The sequence below is a fragment of the Stegodyphus dumicola genome, chromosome 3, assembly GCF_044657685.1.
Source record: "Stegodyphus dumicola isolate Sdum_Otavi_A_Nest chromosome 3, ASM4465768v1".
NCBI lineage: Eukaryota > Metazoa > Arthropoda > Arachnida > Araneae > Eresidae > Stegodyphus > Stegodyphus dumicola.
Window position 1 is genome coordinate 196468926 of NC_140770.1, and position 24289 is coordinate 196493214.

Genomic DNA, 24289 nt, shown 5'->3' on the forward strand with positions numbered 1-24289 from the left:
GTTGTTCCTTAGTGACTGCTAATGGTTTATCCTCACTGGTACAACTGAGGCATTTGCAAGAGCTAGAATTAACTAACTGCAGAGGAGCTACACGAGAGCTCATTCAATACTTGCATCAAAATTTACCGAAATGCCTCATCATTGAATGATGACATTTATGAGCTAGAACTATAAAACTATGACTACATAATCAGGCAAGTATAGTGCAGTGTTTATGAATGTTTTAATGTTTATCTAAGTCACTTGATAAAATCTGTTACCATTAATAGGAAACTTCAATTCAGTTTTTCATGTTTACCATCATTAAAATTTATATGCCATCCCAATTCCTACAAACATGTATACTTTCCTTAAAAAATACACATACTTAAAAATCCCTCTTAATTTTGATTTATTAAAATCTGTACATTTACTCTCTCTCATTCAATGAATAAACATCACCCCAGAACTCCTGCTCCAGGTCATATAAACTTAATGAAAATTTCACTACAGAAAATTACAAAACTGCATTATAATTTAAGGAATTTTACAAATATAGCATTACATAAGTTAAACTTCAAAATTATTTTCTTTCATTTTTATTAGTTAAATGAACTATTTATAGATGCTTTTAATTCCATCAAAAACCTATTCTAAGATGTAAATACAATTAAATCAATGCTTAAAACACATATAACGTACACTCTATGAGTTGAAAATTGTCAAAGTCTGACAACAAAATATAAATAGAAAATATTGAGATATGTAGCTCATGAAATATTAGATAATTTAAAAAATTAGCTAATTTCTACATGTTAAATTTTACTTTAGATGATAGAGTTTTTAGAACTTAGATTAATATGAAGCCAATTTAGAATAAATTTTAAAACCCTAGTTAATTGATTAAATGTAAACTAGATACAAAATAAAACTAATTTATAGTCTTATGAATGCTAAAAAGATTATGATGAGGCACAATATTAATTTCTTGATAAAATTCATGTCATTGCTCTACTCAGATACAAAATCATTCAGTTTTACTTAAAATGAGTAATATTTTATTCAGAGTTCAAGGTCTTCCATTTCTCATTTGGACTGCAAAGTATCTGCAATATACAAATATTTTATTTTTTGTTGTAACAAGAATCAAGCATGAATGCGGATAAAACTTGCTAAATAATTGTTAAGACCTTAATACATAATATTAGTGATTTAGAAAATGTGAAGAATTTAGAATAGAGGAAGTGCTCTTTTATTGTTCTTTTCTTAGTTACCATACTTTACATATTATATCTAAAGGTCTATACACTATACTTTTATTAATCAACAAGGAATACAAAATATATATAAATGGATTATTTGCTAATACTGCTATTTTCTTTTTACTCATTAAACTGTGATCTCTGTATTATGTAGCTAAACTTTTACATAAAATGTACAAGCACCAACCTAAAAATTTTTTGTACAAAAAGCATAAAAAAATATTGATTCATTCCTCCTCCCTTTCAGTAATAATTTAGATTTCCTGATGAACATTTTCCTTCTCATTATTATATTAGTCATAAAAATAAAATTTTGACACAATGTTTCAATGTACAGAGTTTACACTCATTTTTGTCCACCATGCCAAATAAATTGCTGTTTATTTTTTTCGATTATATATCCATTGAATATATATTACAATTAAATGTTTTCTCTAAAAGTTATTTGCGATATTTAAAATTGTACAATCAAATATAATGTTGCGTGCGTACGGGTTCGTTATGAAATGAATGCACAAGTCCGATGAAAAATTAACAAAAATTTATTATTATCACAACAAAAATGCTTAAATTTTCTCCAATTATCATGCAGTATTACAATATCTCACAGTAGTTATCTTTTAACTACTCAAATGTCCAATAGAACGTAATTCAAAACAGCTAAAGAACACTAATCCGCGAATTCGCTACAATCAACAAGAGCAGTTTTCTAAACAACAACAAACTAAGCAACTACTACGAACTGAGATGTTTTCCTCTTTTTATAAACTTTTAAAATCATGCGCTAGAATTTTCCAGTACTTTCTCGAAATCAAAAAGAGATATTTATTTATTTAATGCACGCGCTCTTGTATTTTTAATTTTCCGGCTTAGCTTTCTTCTTTTAATATTCGTCACGCGCTGCACTGTGCGGGAAATAAAACCAATTAATTTATAATTGAACTAACATTAGCTTTTTAAGTACCGAATTCGTAACAATAATATCTGTTTAATATGGGGAACCTTAAAAAAGACATTAAAAAACCAAATGATTTTATCTAAATAAAAAAAAAATAGTAAAAAGAACACAAGTAATAATTCAATTGAAATCATCTGAAATCTGTTTGTATTTAACTTATTAGTAAAAATGCAATGTTCTCATGAGCAGAGTAACTTCAGGTTCTTATTGATATTACTACACATGGTTAAAGTCTTTAGCAAATTGCTAAATACAATTTAATGTAAGACATTATTCAGTCTGTAGATGTATAAAAATATTTATAACAAATGTGAATGCTGAGAAAAGACATATTTTCTTCAATCTCCTTATTAAATATCAGATATAAGGTTTCTGATATTATAAAACTATCTTAAAATTTTACAAATTAAGAGTCTTTTTAATTCTGTAATAGAAATTTATAGATTATTATATAATGAGATAAGCCAGTTGCACAGCAGAATAAATGTTATTAATTTTAGTAAAAAATGCTAACATCCATAATGGATTCCAATAATATTTAAAAGTATTAATTGGTGGCTCATTTTTGATACAAACTGTTAGAAAACACCCATTTACATACTTATTGAACATCAAATAATTTACAGTTGGCACCAAGTTACTGAAATGTAAACAAATAAATTCCAAGATGATTTATAACATGGAACAATTTTTAAAATGTAAAATTTATTTAAATCACTACCATGTCTATTTGATGTATCAATTATATTCTGGGTTTAAAACTTCATAAGATTGTTGGCATGTTGTTAAAGTAATGGTGTGTTAGTAACAGATCCAATATTATTAACACACAGACATTTTTTAATAATTTTTCCTGTATTAAATTATATGAATACATTTTAAATTTTCTCTTATTACCTGATTACACTCTGATAGCATACTTAGTTATAATACTCCATTCAAGCATCATGTGATACAGAATGTTATTGTACCTTATATTATTACTGCCTGTTTTTACATAGTATTCAGTTTTTGACTGACTGTGATTAAAGAAGCACAACCTATGCAGCTTCAACAATGAGGAGTAACTTTGGTGGGAAAAGGTAAAATTTAAAGAAATGTTAAGAGGAATGATGTTGAATGAAAATACAATGCAGATTAGTTACTCTTTTGTTACAGGTTACTTGAATTCCTGGTGAAGTGTAGAAAATGTTTACCAACAGTGATAAATATCTTTCTGTTATATATCTATGCAGTCTTTTAAGGCAGTCATTTATTGTGATATGAAAAAGTGATTAGAACATTTTAACTTGGACCACTAGTTAATAAGTTATTGTGCAAGAAAAAATGTGATGAATTATTTATTTTACAAATTTCAAATACATTGCATATTTATTCTAATATAAAATACACAAAAGCAAGATAGCTTAATTATCACTTTTGAGAATAAATTCTCTTACATTATATATTAAATTATTATTTCTATTATACAAAAAGTTAGTCAATTCCATACAGATTACTTTGTAATTATATAGATAAACTTCTAATAATCAGTATTACACCAAAAAGTGGGGATTCAATAATTTCGTGACTGATAGAAAAGAAGCTATCTTTATTTCATTTCTCAAAGCACTGGACAAGAAAGATGAAGACCTATTACCATATATGAAGTTTTCTTTTGAACACACAACATAAATTGGAATACTTTCTTTCATTCTTCAAGAAATAATAAATATAAAATCTATATGATACAAAAATCTAAAGACTAAACCATATCACGATTCAGTAACTCACTTGAATATACACATTTATTCAATAAAGACATAAAAGAATGAAAATATAAATTTAAGAATAAGATTCTTCTCTCTAGAATATTTATCAACACACAAGAAACATAATTACATTTGTTATTCTAAGATAAAATAAAAAAAAAACTATTAAAAAAAGTGCTCACTTGATACAAGAGCAGCAGAACATCAAGTGTACCATGATTTACTTACAACATTTGTTGTAGCACAAAAATAAACTGCCACATTTATTATTTTCCATATAATTTAGAGCAAAGATTTTAACAAATACTGAATCATGGGACCTTGAAGCTAATAAAAACAGCATGTAAACTCATGGGCATTTTGGGGTGAAGATATAAGTTTAAAAATTTCATGGCATAACACTCTAACTGTTAAAAAATAAGCACATAAATATATAATACATGAAATTTTCATTAGCATATAATGGACAAATACTGTGCTTAAGGAATAAGTTGAAGGTTATTTTAAGTGAAAGGAAGTTGAAGGTTAATCATGAAATAATCCACTAATAAATTTCAACAGACTGCTCTTAAATAGCATCTATTTTCACTCATAATTAAAAAATTGCAAATTTTGTTAAAATTCAATAGTGAATTGTACTTAAATTGGAAATAATTATGATTTAACAATCCACCAGCTAATTGATTAACTATAATGAAATACTTATTCATTTTAACTAATTGATGAGCTGCTATTCTTTGTATCTAGACTAAATTCCACAAACATATAAAGAATAATTTCAACTTTGAAATAAAACTATTACAAACTCAAGTTATACCAAAAACCCAAGATATTGCAAATGCAGTTTTAATGCACAAATATTTAAAGGTTAAAAATTTCATCACTTTTTCTCTCACAATATACTTGTGATATTATGTATGAAAATAGAATATGCTGTAAATATTTACTTATGTCAGTTCAAAACAAAGTTGCTTTTTGTGTACATACTCTTAACAGCTTAGATATTGAAATTGGTCTCTGCAAAGCAGAGTATATTACAGGTGTGATATTCCAATGCAATATTCTGTGAATGGCACAATATGAAAATATGTACTGTATTATTTAAATAAATGTAAATAAATATTTGAAAATTGATGTTTACATTTTCTTTCTGCATGTAAAATATGTACATATACACATATCACACTAAGCATTTCAAAAATGGGCACAGGTTACTCAGTTAGAATGCAGTTAGGACAAATTTCAGAATATTTACACAAGAGATTTTGTGATGGTATGCAGCAATTTTTAGCTCCACCATGATAATAAACCTAATCCTGGTTCATTAATGGAACCCTATAAAAGAATCTTGGATTTAATATATAGCAACACATTTGTTCCCAATATTACAAATCATTTATAATAATTAAAAACAAAATATTAAATTCATTTCAATAAATTTCCAATATAACTAAATAATGACTAATTTTAGCGATCAGTGATTCACTAGCTAATTCAAATGATGCAAAAATTTTATTAATACTTTTGCGATTATAAACAATTTATTAACTGACACGATAATAAAAATTTTTGATGCAGTGATAGATGCAAAATAATGCAGTATGTGCCTAAAGATGTAATAACAGTCATGGCCAGTTGAACGCATATTTTATTGCTGACAACGTATTTTTGATGAAGGCACAATTAAACTGGTGCAGTCTATATACCCACTTTTTAATAATTATTATATTTGTTCTTTTTAACATCTTTATCAAAATATATTTCATGTAAGAAAGATAAGTAACAACATGCCAGCAGGACAGAGAAATGGAGAAGAAACTACAGTATGACGATTAGGTTAAGAATAGTGTAGTTATGCTTTTACTTTATTTTTATTCATTAGTTAAGGTTTTAATTTCCAGATTTTAGTATTGTATTTTATTATTAATTATTAAAAATGGCTGAACCATTCTGTAAGTAATGTGTCAGGATTATTACAAAATAAATATGACAAGGATTATTTTTGAAATAATGCAGTTCACAGAGCTCATTTTATGCATTTTACTATTTTTTGGATAGAAAGGAGAAATTGCCAAATTAAGTAGGAGACTTAAATGGTTAACATTTTATTTCACATATTCTTTGTCTTACATTCAATAGAACAAATATCTCAGGAAGCCAATGTTTTTAAGGCATTATTTGCAAGACTAAAAACACTGAAGTCTTATTCATAATTTAATAAAACCTATTCATGTACGAAGGAGGGAATCAAATTTCCAAAAACATTTCACGTTATTAAAAAATAAAATAAAAAAAAAAAGAAACAAACTTACCTAATAAATGATAATGCACCATATAAAAAAAATTAATTATCTCAATTCTGAATTACTTTTTAAATAATTTTTATTGATTATTTTTTAAATGGGCAACTAAAGCTTCAACACTTAACAGCAGAAACATATCTAGAACTACAAGCAACTCACTGTATGTAAAATCCTCCCATTTCTCAAAACTTCACTATGAAGTTGTTCGAAACAGCATTTTTAAGAGACTTGCGATACAGAGCCTTATAATAAAAATTTTTGATGCAGTGATAGATGCAAAATAATGCAGTATGTGCCTAAAGATGTAATAACAGTCATGGCCAGTTGAAAGCATATTTTATTGCTGACAACGTATAAATGATGAAGTATAAATGATGAAGATAATTCTAATCTGTGATTAGCATAATGCTAAGTAAAGCATAACGAAAGTAAAATTATGGGAAAATGGCATTTAAGTAGCAAAAGAACACCTCTGTTTTAGTTAAGGATTACTGCAGCCCTATCTGTTGCAAATGCCAAAAAATTTTATTTCAGAAAATCAAATGAAACAAGCTTCTTTAAATGGGCTTTCAGCGACTTGAATATCCCTTAAGCCTAGCATCTTTGAGTTCTACTATAAGTAGAAAAATTTAGTAGATTCATTCAGGTCTGGAAATGTGGTTCTTATGTAAACATTGAGCAAGAAAAGCTAACTCTATTGCAGTGCTTTCTTCTATGGAGACTAATTTTATTATTTGACTCTACATCTTCTGAATGACAATGTTTTTCATTCCTATTGCAATATAATTCAAAATACAGTACAAAGTTCAAGATCCGAATGTCCAATATCCGAAATGATCTAAAATCCAGACCTCAAAGCCACAAACCTTCCCCCCCCCCGACTCTTAATTTCACTTAACACTAAATAAAATATCTTGTTATTGAAGTTACTGAAGAAACAATAATTTTAGCATAAATTTGTGAGATCAATAATTTGGCTCCGTAGCTGTATATCTGCTTGGCATATGTCTGAAACCCAAACATTCTACAAAGGAACATCATTGATATTACACTTACATTATAACTTCTAGTTTTTTATATCCCTGACCTCAACTTGGTGAATCATTATTTATTATATTTTGCTTTCGTAATCGTGTGTTTATCAACATGACAACTTGGGTAACGACTCATACAGTGATGTTTAAACATGTTTTTATATTAGTAATTGAATAACAAAGAGTATGGCAACCTTTTATGCTGACATAACACTTGGCGATGAATAGATTTAAGTTAAATGCACTAAGAAATGTTGACGTGGAAAAATTTAACAAAAATTTCTTTTCATATGCTAAAAATAGATTTTGTTAATGAAACTCATAGGCCAAAAGATTACATTTAGTGCTATTTGAATTAAGAATAACTGATATGTTATTCACATAAACCCAGAACTGCCGTCAGAGCTCGTATGACCGCACCGGGTGGCAGAATTAAGGAAATACAAAATTTTTTGAATTCAGAGAAGAACTGAGCAGCAAAATTAAGGGATGACAAAATTTTTATAATTGAGGGAAAGTACAGGGACCCAAAGTTTAGGGGTGGCAAAAATTTATAACTTATGAAGGCGGTTTGTAGCAGAATTTAGAACCTGCAAAAACTGCATCAGGCAGTATCTAGCACTGTCTCTCGATAAGCCTTAAGTATATGTGGGAGTTTATTTATTCAGGACTCAGATTAGCCTTAAGCATGTGCAAGAAATAGATGTAGGTAGATGAAATAGATGTGAGCGTGGCATTGGAAAGTCAACAGTATATGACATAAGAAAAAGGAACTTTTTGAATTTTTCATGGATTTAGACACCCCACTCGCAATGCATAACAAAAAAACCGTTCGTTAAAAGTGACAATCATGACAAAATTATGATTGAATGGGTCAGACAGAGTCACAGCAAGGGCATGCCATTGACGGGTCCAATGCTAGTGGCTCAAGCCAAAATATTTCATGAAGAAATAAACTTAAAAACTGAGGGCACATATTCAACAGGTTGGTTAAATAAAATTTAAACATCGTCATGGTATAAGGAAATTCAAAATTTCAGTTGAAAAAGCTTCAGCTCATACTGAAGCTGCTGAACTATTTGCATATGAATTCATTGAACTCATTCATTACTAGTGAAAAATTATCTCCAGAACAAATTTACAACACTGATGAAACTGGTTCTTTCTGGCAATATGTACTGTGAAATATCTTGGCAACCTCTACAGAAAAGACTCAAACTGGTGTCAAAGATTCCAAAGCGAGACTAACAATTTTAGCATGCGCAAATACTGCAGGAATACACAAATGCAAATTTTTCGTAATCAGAAAAATAGACAATCTTGAACATTAAAAGAAGTCACGATTTTCCCCGTTATATATTGTGCAAATAAAAGCATTAATGAATGATTGGTTTGAAAATCATTTTAGACCCTAGGCTCAGCAACATTTGAACAGGTTGGTTTACCTGATGACGTAAAAATTGTAGGCGACTGTTCGGCTCATACTTCACTTAAAGTTTTAGTGAAAGATAATGATCCATATCATTCTTTCCTCCACAGTGTACGTCCATCATTCAGCCTATGAATATCAAAATAGTAAAAGCTAAAATGCAAATATAAAGTAACGTTTTAACTATTCTGTAAGTTGTAATAAATATGTTTAAGAAAATTCCTTTTAGTTTTTGAAAGCTTTGCACAGAGTTTGCAAAGATTTAGTTTCTGCTTTAGTCAGCATTGAAAGAGCTGCCTGTTGAGCTGAATTTCTTCATGTTTTAAAATTCTATCCCCCCCCCAATAACATCTGTTTACTTGTAGCACTAATTGATGCTGAAGCTCATTGTTGAGAAATATTCACGTCTTGCATTTTATGGTGCGCCCTCTAGGCATCAAATTCTTTGCAAGTTCTGCTGCCAAGCAATTATGTTTATTGCAGATCCATTTTAATAAAATTTCAATATTTAAGATCTTCAGAAGATAGGGCTGTGTGCTACACATTATATGCTTCAGAAGATGGTCTGACTGCACAGTTTACTGATGCTGCATTACACAACAGTGTTGTCAAATCTTGTGTTTTTACAGTAAATAGTAATCTGAGTATTTATATTGAAATATTTTCACCTAATGAGATTACAGGCCAAATTTTCATCAATAAGACAATACAGTACATAGATTAAGCACTCATCAACTCTGAGACTAAGGGAACACTATAAAAGAAAATGATATTCCAAAGATACTAATGATGATAATTACAGATATCAATAATGCCAACCATGACACTCTTTACAGACACATGAACACAATCAAAAGTTTCAACATATAAAAATTCTTTGTATTCTTTGGGCAAAAGATGCACAAATACACTGATTGGTCACCATTATCAGGAGACAGTAACAAGACTGAACAATCATCATGCTAGATTTCAACAATTCAAGTGGCTTACAGAAGGCATGTCTGCATTTTATTCTAACCATTTCCATGGCATGCTCAGTGCATAAAGAGTGCTATTACTTGAAAGACAAATAAAGCTCATAGAGAATTTAAATATAACTGAACATCTCTGATGCCAATATAAGCTACATAATTCTAATCATAATACATAAAACATAACCAAGTACATTTATCAATATATCCATAATACACTGAGTTTAACAGGAATTCTAATGTTTAAAATTTTTTTCTCCAAAAATCTTTTGGGTATGCATACCCCTGCATCACGCCAGAAAAAGGGCACTGCTTGTAAATATTCTAGTACTATATGTAGTTAAGAATTACTGATCACACTTTCAGATATTAATTAGATATTGTTTACAGTCAGTCCTTTTTTTTTAATTGCTTAAAATTTAGTTTTGTTGCAGAGCAAATTTTCCCTACTTTTGAATTTGATAAATAGGCATCCCTGTTACAACATTAACCTTCCATAACAAAAAATTAAAGAAATAGAAAGTTAAAAAAATTAAATAATAATTACTAACATGCAGAGAAATATGTTACTTTTAAAATGTTTTCTCTTCACCATTATTAAACTAAAGAATTAAAAGATGTAAAAATAGGAAATAAGAGATGCAAGAAGTTTTTAAAAGTAGTAAAATTTTGAATTTATCAGCATTCTAACAAGAAAGAATTTGAAAAAAAAAAAGGGGAAAATTTTGTTAAAAGCTTTGCAGTACAGTTTATCAAAAAATTATGTCTTGAATGCAATATTAAATAAAACATAACACTGAAATTCATATATAAAATTAAGCCTTACCGTCAAGTTATAAGGTATCCTTCTATCTTTTTCTTCTGCATCAGAATTTTCTGTTTCTGGACTGGTTGGAGTAGTGTCAACAAATGTTTCATCTATAACTCGGAATCTAATAACAATTGTAAAGTAATACATATGTTAGATAATTTCTGAATAAGCAAATAAAATCTTAAATTTATAAAATATAATAAAATACAGAGATACAGATAGATTTATAAAACTCTAAAATGCTAATTTAAAACAATATATATCCCTTGCCTGAAATCAAAATTAATTTCATACTTTTCAAACATATTAATAAACTTTCTTATATATCCAAAAGTTAGTAGCATGTGATCATAAAATTAGCAAATGATTAAAAATCACTAAAGCTGCACCCACTAGAAAATAAACCTTATAATACTTTTCTAAAAGAATAAGTTTTTTCCTAAAAGAATAGGTGTGCACCTCAAATAATGTCTCTGTATTCTGAGTACTAGCACCACTTTTCTGGCTGAAGAAATTTTCTGGCCAGAAAATTGGTGATAGTACTCAGAATACAGAGATATTATTGGAGGTGCATAAAATAAATAATAATAATAATAATAATAATGAAAAAGATTTTTAAAAAATGAGTTAAGGCCTGTAGTTAGTAGTAGTTATATACTACCTTATATCATACTTAGCAGAATTTAAGTGATGCTAATACATAGGAAAGGAAACCCTTTTGAAGAAATTATAACAGCATCTACAATTATAAGGCCACCAGAAAAAATATATAAGAAATGCAAGTTAGAAGATGTATGCAAGATATAAATGTAATATTTTTGTTATTATTACCCTTTATATAAATATAAGACTAAAATGTTAAATATGCTTCTGGTCCAAAAATTTATAGCGAGTTTTCTGTGAATAAGCACGAATTAGAGTCCCCACAACATGCTCTTACTATTTTTTACAATGATGTTTGTCAGTCTGTGTGCATGTGAATGATGACTTTTCCATTCACAATAACTCTTAAATCAAACTTCCAAAAATTTCTATTTTTCATATTTAATCTTTTATGTTCAAATAGAGAGTTAATTAGATTTTGGTTAATATTAGACATCCAGAAGTGGTACTTTACTTGAAAAACTACATTAAAATAAAAAATTGAATAAAATAACTACATTTAAAATATAAACCATAGCTTTTACTTTTTAAGACATTTATATCAATGGAAACCAGGGGCGTAGCTAGAGTTTCCAGCGCCCGAGGACAACTGAAGAATTTGCACCCCTTTCTGTGTGCCAGAAATAGAAAACATTTCATTAAAAAATTTTGTAGCATGAATTTGGCGCCCTTTGGATGCTGCGCCCGGGGACATATGTCCCCGCTTGCCCCACCCTAGCTACGCCACTGATGGAAACACATATCAAATTTCTACTACAACTGATAAACTGGAAGTGATACTTTTTCTTGAACTCTCAATAGATTTTAATGAAAAAAAAAAAATATTATGATATAATCAAAAAAATTTCAAATTTGGTGTTTAAAACTCCTATATGCATATAAGATGTATAACATGACCAACATCGACACATTAGATTTTGACCACATATGTTCAGGCCCACGCCAAGCCTCATCGGTGCCTCCGTGCAAATGTCTAGCGAGCGCCTTTATGCAGTGAAGCCTTTTGCTTATGGTTAACATTTAAAATAAAGTATTATTAACATAATAATATGAAAAACCAAAAAAAAAATTCATTTTACTTTTAATCTGCCTAAATATGCAAACATTTTGTGGTTTGTTAAAACCCACACTCAAACATATTTATTGAAAAATTATACATATATTTATGTTATAAAAAACCGCCCAACTGGTATAGTTTTTAGTGTTGCTGACTGTGATGCTTAAGAGCCCGGGTTCGAATCTCAGAGAAAGCATGGATGTTTGTAAGTGTCCATGCGTCATGGGGGCACCATAAATATGCGAGGCGAAAGTCCTCTCGAAAGGTTGGTAGTAGGGGAAGAGGGGTGGGAGACACTTGGACCCATCCTCCCCCCAGGGTGCTCTCCATCAAAATTGAGGGGGGCAAAACTGAGCTAAATCGCACTGTCACCTGTATGGTGCTCAAGGCTGTTGCCAACGACAGGCGTATCTTGCGCTCCTTGCCACGAGGAATTTCGTGGGTTTGGGCTGACTGTAAGTCAGACAAGTTAGCATTAGTCAACAACATGTTATAAAAACGTAACACTGCAAGCGAAGTGAAATACTATAACTAAATAATTGGATACCAAATATATTGCTCAGCACTATTTATTATCTTAAAATTAAAAACGAATTAATTTAGATATCTCATAAGTTTGCACTGAATAAACTGTTGTTTGCAGCATTGTTTACGACAAGGTTCAAACTGTGATTCAAATTCTAGTTACATTTCACACTCAAAGGCACAACCGACGAACTATTTCATAGTAACTTTGCTCACTGTAAATTTTACAGTGTGATGAATCAACAGATATTTGCAATGTAGCTCAAGTAAATATTTTTAAAAGGATCATCTTTAATGATTGTTCAGTGAAGAAAGATAAAGTGTCAGTTTTGTGATTAAAAGGCAATAAACAAAAAGTGGACATATACCAACCTATTAAAAACCATTAACTGAAATTAATCTACCGCCTCAAAAACTTGTATCCATAACAACTAACATGATTGGTTCTGCTGTTGTTTTCATCACATTATGTAAGAATGATGCTGACTTTCCAAACTTTTCTAACAACAACTGCATCATGCATAGACAGGCATTATGTATAAAAGTTTTTTGTTATGAATACATGATGAAAGTTATTCTAAAAGTTGTAAATCCTATTCATGCCTAATGACTTCAGAGTAGATTGATCACACTGAGCTTGATTCAGAGCATGGTACTTAAATGTCACATTTTGAAATTAGATGGCTAAGTAAGGGGAACGTCCTACAACAATTTTTATAGCTTCTTTCACAGGCAAAACTTATCAAGAATTTAATGATCATAGCTGGTTATGTGATTTAGTCTTTCTTACAGACATAACAAACTAACTGAATAACTTAAATCTTGAACTTTGGAGGAAAGAAAAGACTATCATCAATTGAATAGAAAGCATTTAAGCAAAAAGTCAGTTTATGGTTATTCCAAATAAAGTAATGTAACTTTTGTCACTTTACAAATTTAAAGAACTACATCAATAAATAAATTTTTAAAAAATGAAAAATTAAATATTCTGAAAATCTTGCAGAGCTTAAAAATAACCTTTTTTTTTTTTATTTATTTAAAGAAAACGAAATACTCGTGCACCACAAAGTATCACACGAGACTTACAAATCCTAAGTAAAAAAGGCAACATTGTAAGTAATAACATCAGTTTTCAATAATACAATGAAATCATACACAAAGGAAAAAAAAAAAAAAAACACACAAGTAAATACAAAAGTATATAAAAGTATAAAGAAATCATTTACAATGTTTAAAATAAAAGTCAACAAAATTGTTGAAACCTCAGTAGGCTCGTAACATTTTGTCGGCCAATGAATTCCAATTAATTTTAATCTGCATTTCAATAGATTTCTTGCTTTATCAAGCAATGGTCAGTCAAAAAGCAGGGGAGAAACACTTTGCTGAATGCTAAGACTGCAATAACACAAATTGGAAAAAAAAAATAAAATAAAAATAAACTTTGAAATAAGATTTTCAGACTTTCGCAAAATTCAGCTTATTGTTTCATTCCTTTCATATCCATTTGCTGATATTAATATTTCCAAAATATCACAACAGACTGCAACTATGTTAAATAAGAATTCTACTGATCTAGAAATGGAAATAATTGATTTTCAGTCTGATCTACAACTGAAAACAAGAACATAACAAATACATTTTTGGATACTTGTAGATGAGAAAAAATATTTAATATTAAAAGAAACTTTTCAAAGGTTAAACTTCTGCTTTGGATCAACTTACTTTTGAGAAAGTAGTTTTTCAACAATGAACTTGCTAAATTCAAAGTTCACATCCACAATAACAAATAAACATCTGACTTGACTGCATGAATTTAGCCATAACATCACAAGTACCAGTGTACAATAAAATCACACATAAGACATGCAGTGTCAAGTTTCACATTAAAATATGCTTACCCTGTATTTAATTTGTGTCTTTCTAAATTTTTAATAAATAGTAGTACACACAATATATAATTACACTTTTTCTTTAACATATTACACCACACATTTTATAATTTGTGCATTATATATGTTTAACTGATATATTAAAAGTGTAATACATAACTTAGGTTCACCAAAAATTTTTAAACTCTAAATTTGCTTGTGTCAGGTTAAAGGTTAGGCACCACTGCTAGAAATAAAATAGAAATTCTGGATGAAGAGCTGATGCATTTGAAAATTTAATATTAAAAGCTATTTAAATAAATCTTTAATGCACTAAAAAACTAAATTAAAGCACAATAAAATAACTTATATTTGCAAACATAAGTCAATTTGTTTATAAGCTGAGATGCAAGATTTTGCACCTCATTGCATTTTAGACAATGCTTAGTAATACTGGCAATCACATTTAGCCTACTTAACCGCTTTAACATGAATCTGGCTTGTCCATTTTTTTACTTTGTAGTGTTTCTAATAAATGTCTCTAGTTGTCCAGGAGAGACTGAATTGTAAATTCAGGTCAAGGGCAGACTTTACTGCTTTTCGTTTAGGCTTTGCATGTTGCTTGAAAAGGAACAATAGCAGAAAATGTGTCAGAAAAGAAACCAAATATTTTTGTCCTGATTGTGATATTGGATGCTGCTTATCTCCATGTTTTAAAATATATCATACCAAAGCTGAATTTTGAAAAGAAATAACAATGTAAGTTATTAAAAAATACATTTTTTTTTTTCCTATCTCTTGTAAAGTGTTCTTTCCAATTCTGCACCTTCATCAGAAATATGCCAACTTAAGTAAAAATTCCTTATTTTTGCCATAATTAGAAATTATCTTAAATAAATAAATACAATACTTAAAACAGTTTGACTGCTGATTAGAATTCATGTAATCGATTTGAATACAAAGTTGTTTATAAAAAAAAAATATGCTTATTTTTTATCACAATACGACAGAAAGATGAAGTAGTAGAACTAACACAACAAACAAAAAATTTTACAAATTAATTTTACAAAAAATGGTACTTTTCTGTTTTGCCAGTGCAGGCGATGTAGTCGCCAATAATGGTACAACCGGTGCCAAACGAAATATCCTTGCTGGTAACCTTTTACTCCTCATTTTCAAAACAAGCCATAGCTATTTCTTATAAGATTGATTGTTTTATTCAATACTGGCATACAATTACATAGAATTTTTACTAGAAAGTTCAATTTTATGCCCTAAGGCCATTCACGGGTGGTAATTAAGTCAATTAGGATGCAATCACACCACTCACCTGATGGCAAAAATACAGAAAAGGCAAAGTCAAGGGTAATCATCAATTCTAATGAGAATGCACGAGCGAAGTAAAGCACTGTGGTTTTACATAATTGCCGAGTAAGCTATTCGTACAAATTGAAATAATTCTTGCATTTAAATTTGTATTCCAAATTAAGATTTAACTTGAAATTAATGTAGATAGTTACTTAGTTTTAGTAATAGCGTAGTTTACGTGGGATGGGATCACTTGGGGTCACATGATATGAACCGGCGAATCAGGATGTTGTACCATGAAAGCACAGCAAATTCTTAAATTAATGTCTTTTTACAAATTTGTCTTTATTTATTGGCTTTTTCACAAAATTTTAAACAACATTAAAATGTTTATACCTTCAAAATAAAAAATTCTTAGCACTAACATTTGTCAAGATTTTTTATGTGTATACGGTGTGTTGTTGCCAATAAAATCTGCTTGGTACCAAAATTTTATATTCTTTTTGGAACAACCAGAACTTGATACTTCATAGTAAAAAGAAGAAACTGAAAAGAATATGATAAATTAAACAGAATAGCATAAATATATAATATTTAGAATCCAATGCAGACGTTAACTTTATAAAGTTTCCTCACCTACTAAAAGGATATTGTATGTTGGTCACTGTAATGGAAATGGATTTAATGTACTCTGAATATTTAAGAATTTATTGCACTAGTCAATGTATTAAGCAGTCATTATAATGAGTGTCAACAGTGTATTTATCAACCTATTACATTCCTAGAATGTCTCTTTTTTTTTTTTTTTTATCTATTTAATGATATTTTTAAATAAATTCAGGTATTTTACATTTATTTAGCAGCATACATAAGCAAAAAATATGTGCATTAAATTCCGTAATGGTATGTCATCACACTGCAATGTGTATGTCAGAAAAAATTGTCTATAATTTGAAAGGATTATTAACTCATAATAAATGCATTTAAAGGGAAGAAGCAACATTAAATGATATGAATAACATTAAAATAAAGTTAATTATTTAAAAATTGAATTACAACAACCAACAATATTTTGGCGGATATAGTTAGTTATATTAAATGGTTAGCCTAGATGACTGCTTACTATTTTTTTTTTTTTTTTTTTTTTTTTTTTTCTGCAAAATGACAAATAAGGCATTTGTTGAAGATAAAAAAGGGTTAAAAGATTTTGTGGGAAAATCCTAGTACACAGTACACCCTTGGCTCGATTTTGAAAATTGTCGACAACACCAAAGTGACCCGTTTACTGCTCATTATAATGTTGCCAAATCTTGCGTGTACTGTATACTGGGATTGAATCAACTTTGTTTTATACGAGAATGGAAAGGTATTTTCTTTTGTTCAACATGCACTGCATATATGCATGCGAATCTCTCGATGGTCCTGGAAACCAAAGTTGGTGAAAATTTGCTTTGCCTTTCTAAAAGACAATCTGATTACAGCTGCGAAAACTGGCTCTACATCAGCTGCTTGAATGATGCTCATGCAATATATAATTCGTCAAGAAAAGTGATCACTTTCAACATTGGCGTAAAAATCACTTTTGGGAGCGAATGCCGTATGAAATGCCCTGACTTTTCCAGATTTTGACTAAAATATTTAAATTCCTGATTTTTCTCTAACTTTTTTAGTCAACTTTCAAATTCTCCGACTTTTCCGTTTTTTCATCTAGTGTGGCAACTTTGTAATATGGATTCACAGTTACCAAAGTAGCACATGCTAGTAATAGTTTCCCAAACAAGGCAGTGATGTAAATTATATATGCCTCAACAGCGATGCCAATGGAGTTATTGAGTATATTATCAATGTCAAAACAGCAAAAGTACAAAGAGTTATTAACAAACTTTACTAATTCACATTATTCACATTATTAGTTGATTGGCAGCAATTTTTAACTATTCAGTTTTAATAGCTAGCACATTCAAAAACTACTAACTATATTTCTCCAAAATGCAGCACAGTAACAAAAAACAACCTTTGTTTCACATGGTTATGTCAGTATATGTATTACTAATACAGTCAAAAGTCATTAAGTCAAAAGTCGTCGGGACTTCGGCGATTCCGGATTATCGATTTTTCCGGATTTTAGGTCATCAGTTTAAATCTCGTAAGATGGCATGCAAAAATTCTAAAATTAAAAATATGAAACCGTAATTTATGAAATAAAGAACAATTATGATCTAAAGGGTATCAAAATTTACAAAAAAAAAAAGCTTAATATTTATTTGTTTACTTTATTAAACATTTCTTTCAATGTAAGTTGTTTAAGTTGCTTCATTTTATGCGATAATTCTTTCTCTTTAATTCTATAAACAGACATAATTTCTTGTTCAATTACAAAGTTCCGCTGTTCAAGTCCCGTAATTGCTGTGCCGAGAATACCGACTAACTTGTCAATCGAAATTTTTTCGTTTTCACTAACCTCTGTGTCACCTTCTTCATGTCTGTATCCATTTTTTGCAGCAATTCCACTTTTTGTTTGATGGACATTGAAACATACTTTCATTTTGTAGATCCTTTGGGAGCTCCAGCATCGGAAATTCTATTTGACATAATCGAAAGTTCAAGTTTACTTTTATAAAATTGCTCTTACAGTCTGCAAAAAATAATAAGCCGGATCCAATTCGAAGATTAGGGAACAACACAATCATCAACATTAACTGAAATGGATAATTAGATAATTTTAGCTTATACCGTCCGTTATACATAAAACGCGCACGTAAAAATGTATTCTGCGCTTACGCACACGCATATGCGCAGTCGTAAAGGTCTTACACGCACGCGTAAACGCCTATGCGCATGTGTCAACGCGGCGCAAGCACAGAAAGTTTTTAGCTTTGAGGTTCGGATTATAGATCATTCCGGATTATGGGTGTCCGAATTAACGACTTTTGACTGTATCACCAAATGTAAAGGAATTTTTTCTCCCCAGGAAGGAAAACTGGAGGAAATTTTAAAGTTCAATATAAAACTTTTGCTTCAACTTTTAAATAATTCAAATACAAGTATGCTAGATAACTTTAGAGAAGAAACAATAAGTTTCAGGGAACAAGAACTCAAATTCTAAGAATTTAAGTACACATTCTTAATATCAGTACCAGTATTTTGATACAACAGCTTTGAAAATAATCAGTTTTGAATACAAACAAAATCAGAAAAGAAAAATATACATTAAAAATAGTAGAATTAGAAAGACAAATATAACAAAACTTATTTTTACTTTAAAAACAACCTACCTGATAGGTTCATCTCTGTCCATAAAAAGGTCATGCGTTTGACCACTTTCTTCATTGCTAAAAACCCAAACCCAAAGTTGCTCTTTTTCGTCACTGAATTTGTATTAAAGAACATTTTTATGCATTTCAAAAAATAAAAATTTTCTCCTTTTCTAAAATAGATACATGTAATACAATACAAAAAAGAAACTAAGTGGAAAAAAAACTTAAACAATGTAGTTAAGCAACATGTTAACTATTAGTTAGTCATAAAAAGTATTTTAATAATCATTGATTTAATTAGCCAGATATAAAATATATTCCCACAAAATATGACTTTACTTCCAGGACAAACCCAAGAAACTTATCTTATATGTATATATAACAATGTAAGTTTCAAATGTTGTTCTAAGTTTAAGAAAGGAAGGATAAGCTGACATACAACATTTAGGAATATGATTAAAAATGTTTTAAAGGGAAATTAGGAATGGTAATTTGCTTTAAAAAAAAAAAAAAAAACTTATTATTTTTTGATGAACTCTAAAATTACGCAATAGGAAATTTCGTAATTTTTAATGATGCATACTGAGATCAATTAAATTTTAAAATAACACAGACAGGATTTTTTTTTTTTTTTTTTTCAAAATCTTAGCAATCATGTCACACTTTTAAAAGAATTTAAGTAATATTATAACTCGGACTATAATTAAATTATAATTTATTTGAGTTGATTCAATTGCTTTTATTATTTTGGAGCATTTATAATTTTTGAATGTGCATTCCAGTAGGTAAATTTAATTTAAAAGTACTTTGAAATAAATCATCAATTCAAATACATAATCATATCGAAATCAAATGATCACAAATTTCCACATAATGCCCCTTGCATTTTATTTTACGTATATGGTACCAGTCTTACACATCTTTTCAATACTGACAAATCTCATTTCTGAAAAAAGTGTTTTTTTCTGTTCTTCCCTTCAATATAGAAAAGCTAAGTTCAGAGAAACCTTAAATCTAATCATACACATACTTATGACTACCAGCATTTTCTTCAAAACGTTTTAATTTATGATTTTTTAAAAAGATTTATTCACTGTAAGTACCATTTAAAACTATTAATGTGATGCACAAAATTACTTAATAAACACAAAGTTCATATATCTGCAATGAATTCCTCCTTATTTTTATCCAAATTCCACATTTTACAATAAATTCAAAGCAACTCTGGGACAAAATACTCAGATTTCCTTTATTAAACTATTATTTATCTTCAGTCATTCTCATTATGCCTGAGAAATTTACACACATATTTAGCAATGCTTTATAAGCCAGTGCATGAGGTTTTCCAGTCGAAATAATGACAATGAAGTAAAGTCTAAAGTTTATGCTGTTACACATTCATTTCAAATAAAGACTGGTGATTTACAACATTATATTGCTAGTGCCATATATGAAAAAATATTCAAAATTGTATTGGCTGTCACGTCAGTAAACTTTTGATCCCAAAATTCATAAAACTAAATGATAAAATAAGCACAGCAGAGGATACCATCACATCATATCATAAAAACATATCTTTATTGCAAAAAGGCAAATTTATTTTTAAAATAAATAAATATAAACAGTAGCAAATATTTAAAAATTTCTTTCAAATTTATTAATTTATTTTAACTTTTGGTCTCATTTAAACTGTTTAAATGTTCAATGGGTACTATTTTTTTTAACTGAAAAATTCACCCAATTAAAAAGTATATCTGATAATCCTAAAGCACTGCTCTAAGCCTTCTTTATTAATTTTCCCTCTTATTTCCATCATTAATTTGACCAGGATCAATATATTTCTCCTATATGATGTATAAATAACTCAGGAATTCATGATAGGTACATTAAAATTTTATAAAATACACAAAGCAGTTTACGCAGCAGAACAAGTAGTTACAAATCTAATCAAAAGTACCTTTATTTGAATTATAAATCTCTATAATACTGAGTTTTCATTTTATATGTGCATATAGTTGATGATTTAAGATTCCAAAATTATACCTCAATAAGAAGCTAAATTAAGACACAATAACACACCGAACAAATACTAATTCAAGTCAAACAACAAAAATCAGCATTAAATTTGAAAATATAATGCTGACTTTTGTTTTTTGACTTGAAGAAGCTAAATATTTGTCATGTTCATAAATGTATATTTCACTTTAATAAAATAAAGACTGCAAATGCATATACGTATTTCAAGGTCAAGTAAAATTAAAAACATTTCTAACAATCCGATAAGCTTGAATGCAAAAAAAGACAAATTATCTTTTTAAAATGTATTTCCGAAAAAATTAAAAATGAGATAAGTCAAAATTTGCTAATAATTAGCTTTCAATGGTTATGGTATGGTCTACGTCACTCATTAAAGCAACTGTGATGCACTTCAAAAAGAATAAAGAAATTACCAATTTTCTACGACTATTCTTAGTAAGGATAAACTTTTGCAAATGGTTTTGTTTCAGTAAAATTTATTTCAGCTTTAAATTCTATTTTAATCTTTTGCTTGTATTTAATGCTTGTTTTCCTATTCTTCTGTAGGTATTCAATAACACTGTTCATGGAATTTTTCATATTTTCTATCTAATAACTGTAGTAATATTGATTGATAAATTTTATGATATGCAATAAAAATGAGATAGAAGTATTAAAAATCCAGCATATTACTCTCATTAGTTTGATAACATATTCACTCTATTATGAAGTTTTAAAACAAATTTCAACCTTATTACCTAAGATAAAGCTTCAAATGGTAAAAGCATGTCTCCCCCCCCAAAATTCAAAATTTCAAGAAACTAGATACTTTACATACACAAACAGTTTCTGTGGTATTTTTAATAAAAATAAAGAAAAATTGAATTAAATAGAATCAAGTAAATATTAAATGAACATAAATAAGGATACAATCTAGATGGATGCTGCAAAACATCTTGAGGTATCAGTATATCATCAAAAAATCCTATAGACACTAAAATAAACAAGCACATTAAATATAATTCATACTAACAATTAACACATAAAAATATTAAAAATTATAGGAAAAAATTAAATTATTTCTTAAAACCTTTTCAAAATTCACTTTAAATAAAATATTTCTACTGATAACTTCAGGCACATAAACAGATAAAAACTATTGCTCCATATCTTCAAGAAATTCACAATTTTTATGAAAAAGAGGATTTAAAGAAATCTGCAGTAGTTAAAGATAAGAAGCTTGTTCAGCAATACTAAAAATGAAACATAAAATCATTTTTGCTTTTATAAGCACATATTAATATCCATATGACACATTTTCAAATGATATTATTTTTTATAATTTCTAACACTTAAAACAAAAGATGAAATTTACATACTGAAATCTTATTACATTGCAGAAGTACTTGTATGTCAATTTTTTTCTCTTCAACAATAAATAGACTTTTTTTTTTCCTTTTGAAGCCATTTAAGTAAACCCATGCTTCATCAAGGATCATAATGCATTCCCAATTATCTCCTTCTATATAGTTTTCAGAGTTTCCATATAGAAGTAATGACTAATGGGTTTTCCCTTTCCAATTAATAATCTTGCTTATTTTGCACTTTGAAATTTTAATCCTGTGCATTTCACAACATTTTTGAATTAAGGAACAGGAATATTTTACTTTGGAAAGCGCAAAAGCTTATCATTCAATCCACAGCTTGTTTACATAAGACATTTGATATTATACACAGCTGAAATTATTTACCATTATTTTAAACTGAAATATTTAGCAGATTTCAAAATTTATGTACAAATGTAAAAATGCTTAATCAAGAAACATAAAAACAATGTTCCACTGATTTGAATTTTTTTCATTCAGCAAATGAATTAGCAATCATTTCATATTAAATTTTAAAATGTTAAAATTCTGTTGCTGTCCTTTTGTAAATACAAGCATCTTTACTGATTTTAAAACTCTTTCATACACTTGACCACCTTTCCTGATAAAATTAGAATCTTAAAAAGTGCCATATATACAAAGCAGCATTTTGCATTCTGTGAGAAAATTCTTGTCTTTTAGGAATAAATATAACAACATAAATATATGGAACTCACCATGCACTCCTTCACGACTGCAACTACGTATCTTCCCTACCATAATTTCATTCATGAATGGACGAAACACGATATAATTGAAATATACTAAAAAGTCAAAGAAAAAGTGTTAACAAGCTATATTTTTCACATAATATTGCTCATACAAAATAAGAATCAGGAATGTCAAAATTATTTAGCAGGCACAGTGAAAATATAATCAAAACTATATATATGCCTTCAGGGTACTTTACACTAATCAAGATATTTCAGAATATGGATGATATTTTGCCAATAAAATTATTATTACTGAGACATACAAAGAAATCTTATTTAATACATTAAATCTCTCAATTATTGTGTGCTAAGTGAAACTGTGTCTAACGAAAGAGAAAAATGATAATAATTATGATTCATTAACAAGAGAAAATTGGAAACTACAGCAGAATCTCAATGAGCATAATTTATTCTGAATGTAATACAAAACACTCATTAAGCAAAACAATGTTTTTCTTAGAAATCAATGTAAAATAGGATAAGGTGTTCCATTCTGGGTAAAAAAAAAATCAATTAAATTTAAAATAATTATGTAATTTATTACTATTATACATCTTTTATATTAGAACAATGCCTAAAAGCATTTGTTTTCATCTATGTTTTAAATTTGGAGAAACTGAGACACAACATTAGTGTTAAATAAATTTCTAGCACATACAACTACTGCCTTATTAGAGTGAAGCTACTATCATGCAACAGTTTCCCATGCTTTCAGTATCTCCCTTATTTCACTGAAAGGTTGCAGTTTTGCTAAGGATATTATCTCCTCCTTCCCATCATAACATCTTACTGTGACACAGAATACAGCTCCATATAGCTCAATGGTGTTGTAGCTATCCATCTCTAGGCTCATAATCTTGGCCAGAGACACAATCTAATTAATTACATTCTCCACAGGCACTTGCTTTAGCAGCAGTAAGATGTTAGTTGAACAAGTTCTAAACAAAAACTGATAGCTGA

The 24289-nt window shown here is 28.8% G+C and overlaps 2 protein-coding genes across 2 annotated transcripts in view; one reads left to right on the forward strand and one right to left on the reverse strand.

Moving 5' to 3' along the window:
- Positions 1–5084, forward strand: part of LOC118203414 (uncharacterized) — a 183529-nt gene extending 178445 nt beyond the window's left edge. Inside the window, exon 4 of the mRNA XM_085813718.1 lies at positions 1–5084. Coding sequence (XP_085669844.1) covers positions 1–149 — 149 coding nt within the window. The 3' untranslated portion in view covers positions 150–5084.
- Polr3H (RNA polymerase III subunit H) overlaps positions 3525–24289 on the reverse strand; it is a 26087-nt gene continuing 5322 nt past the window's right edge. The window contains exons 3-7 of the mRNA XM_035376221.2: positions 23294–23380; positions 22123–22186; positions 19195–19287; positions 10514–10619; positions 3525–5285 (exon numbers count right to left, since the gene is read on the reverse strand). Of these exons, the coding sequence (XP_035232112.1) occupies positions 5238–5285; positions 10514–10619; positions 19195–19287; positions 22123–22186; positions 23294–23380 (398 nt within the window). The 3' untranslated portion in view covers positions 3525–5237. The remainder of the gene's footprint in view (positions 5286–10513; positions 10620–19194; positions 19288–22122; positions 22187–23293; positions 23381–24289) is intronic.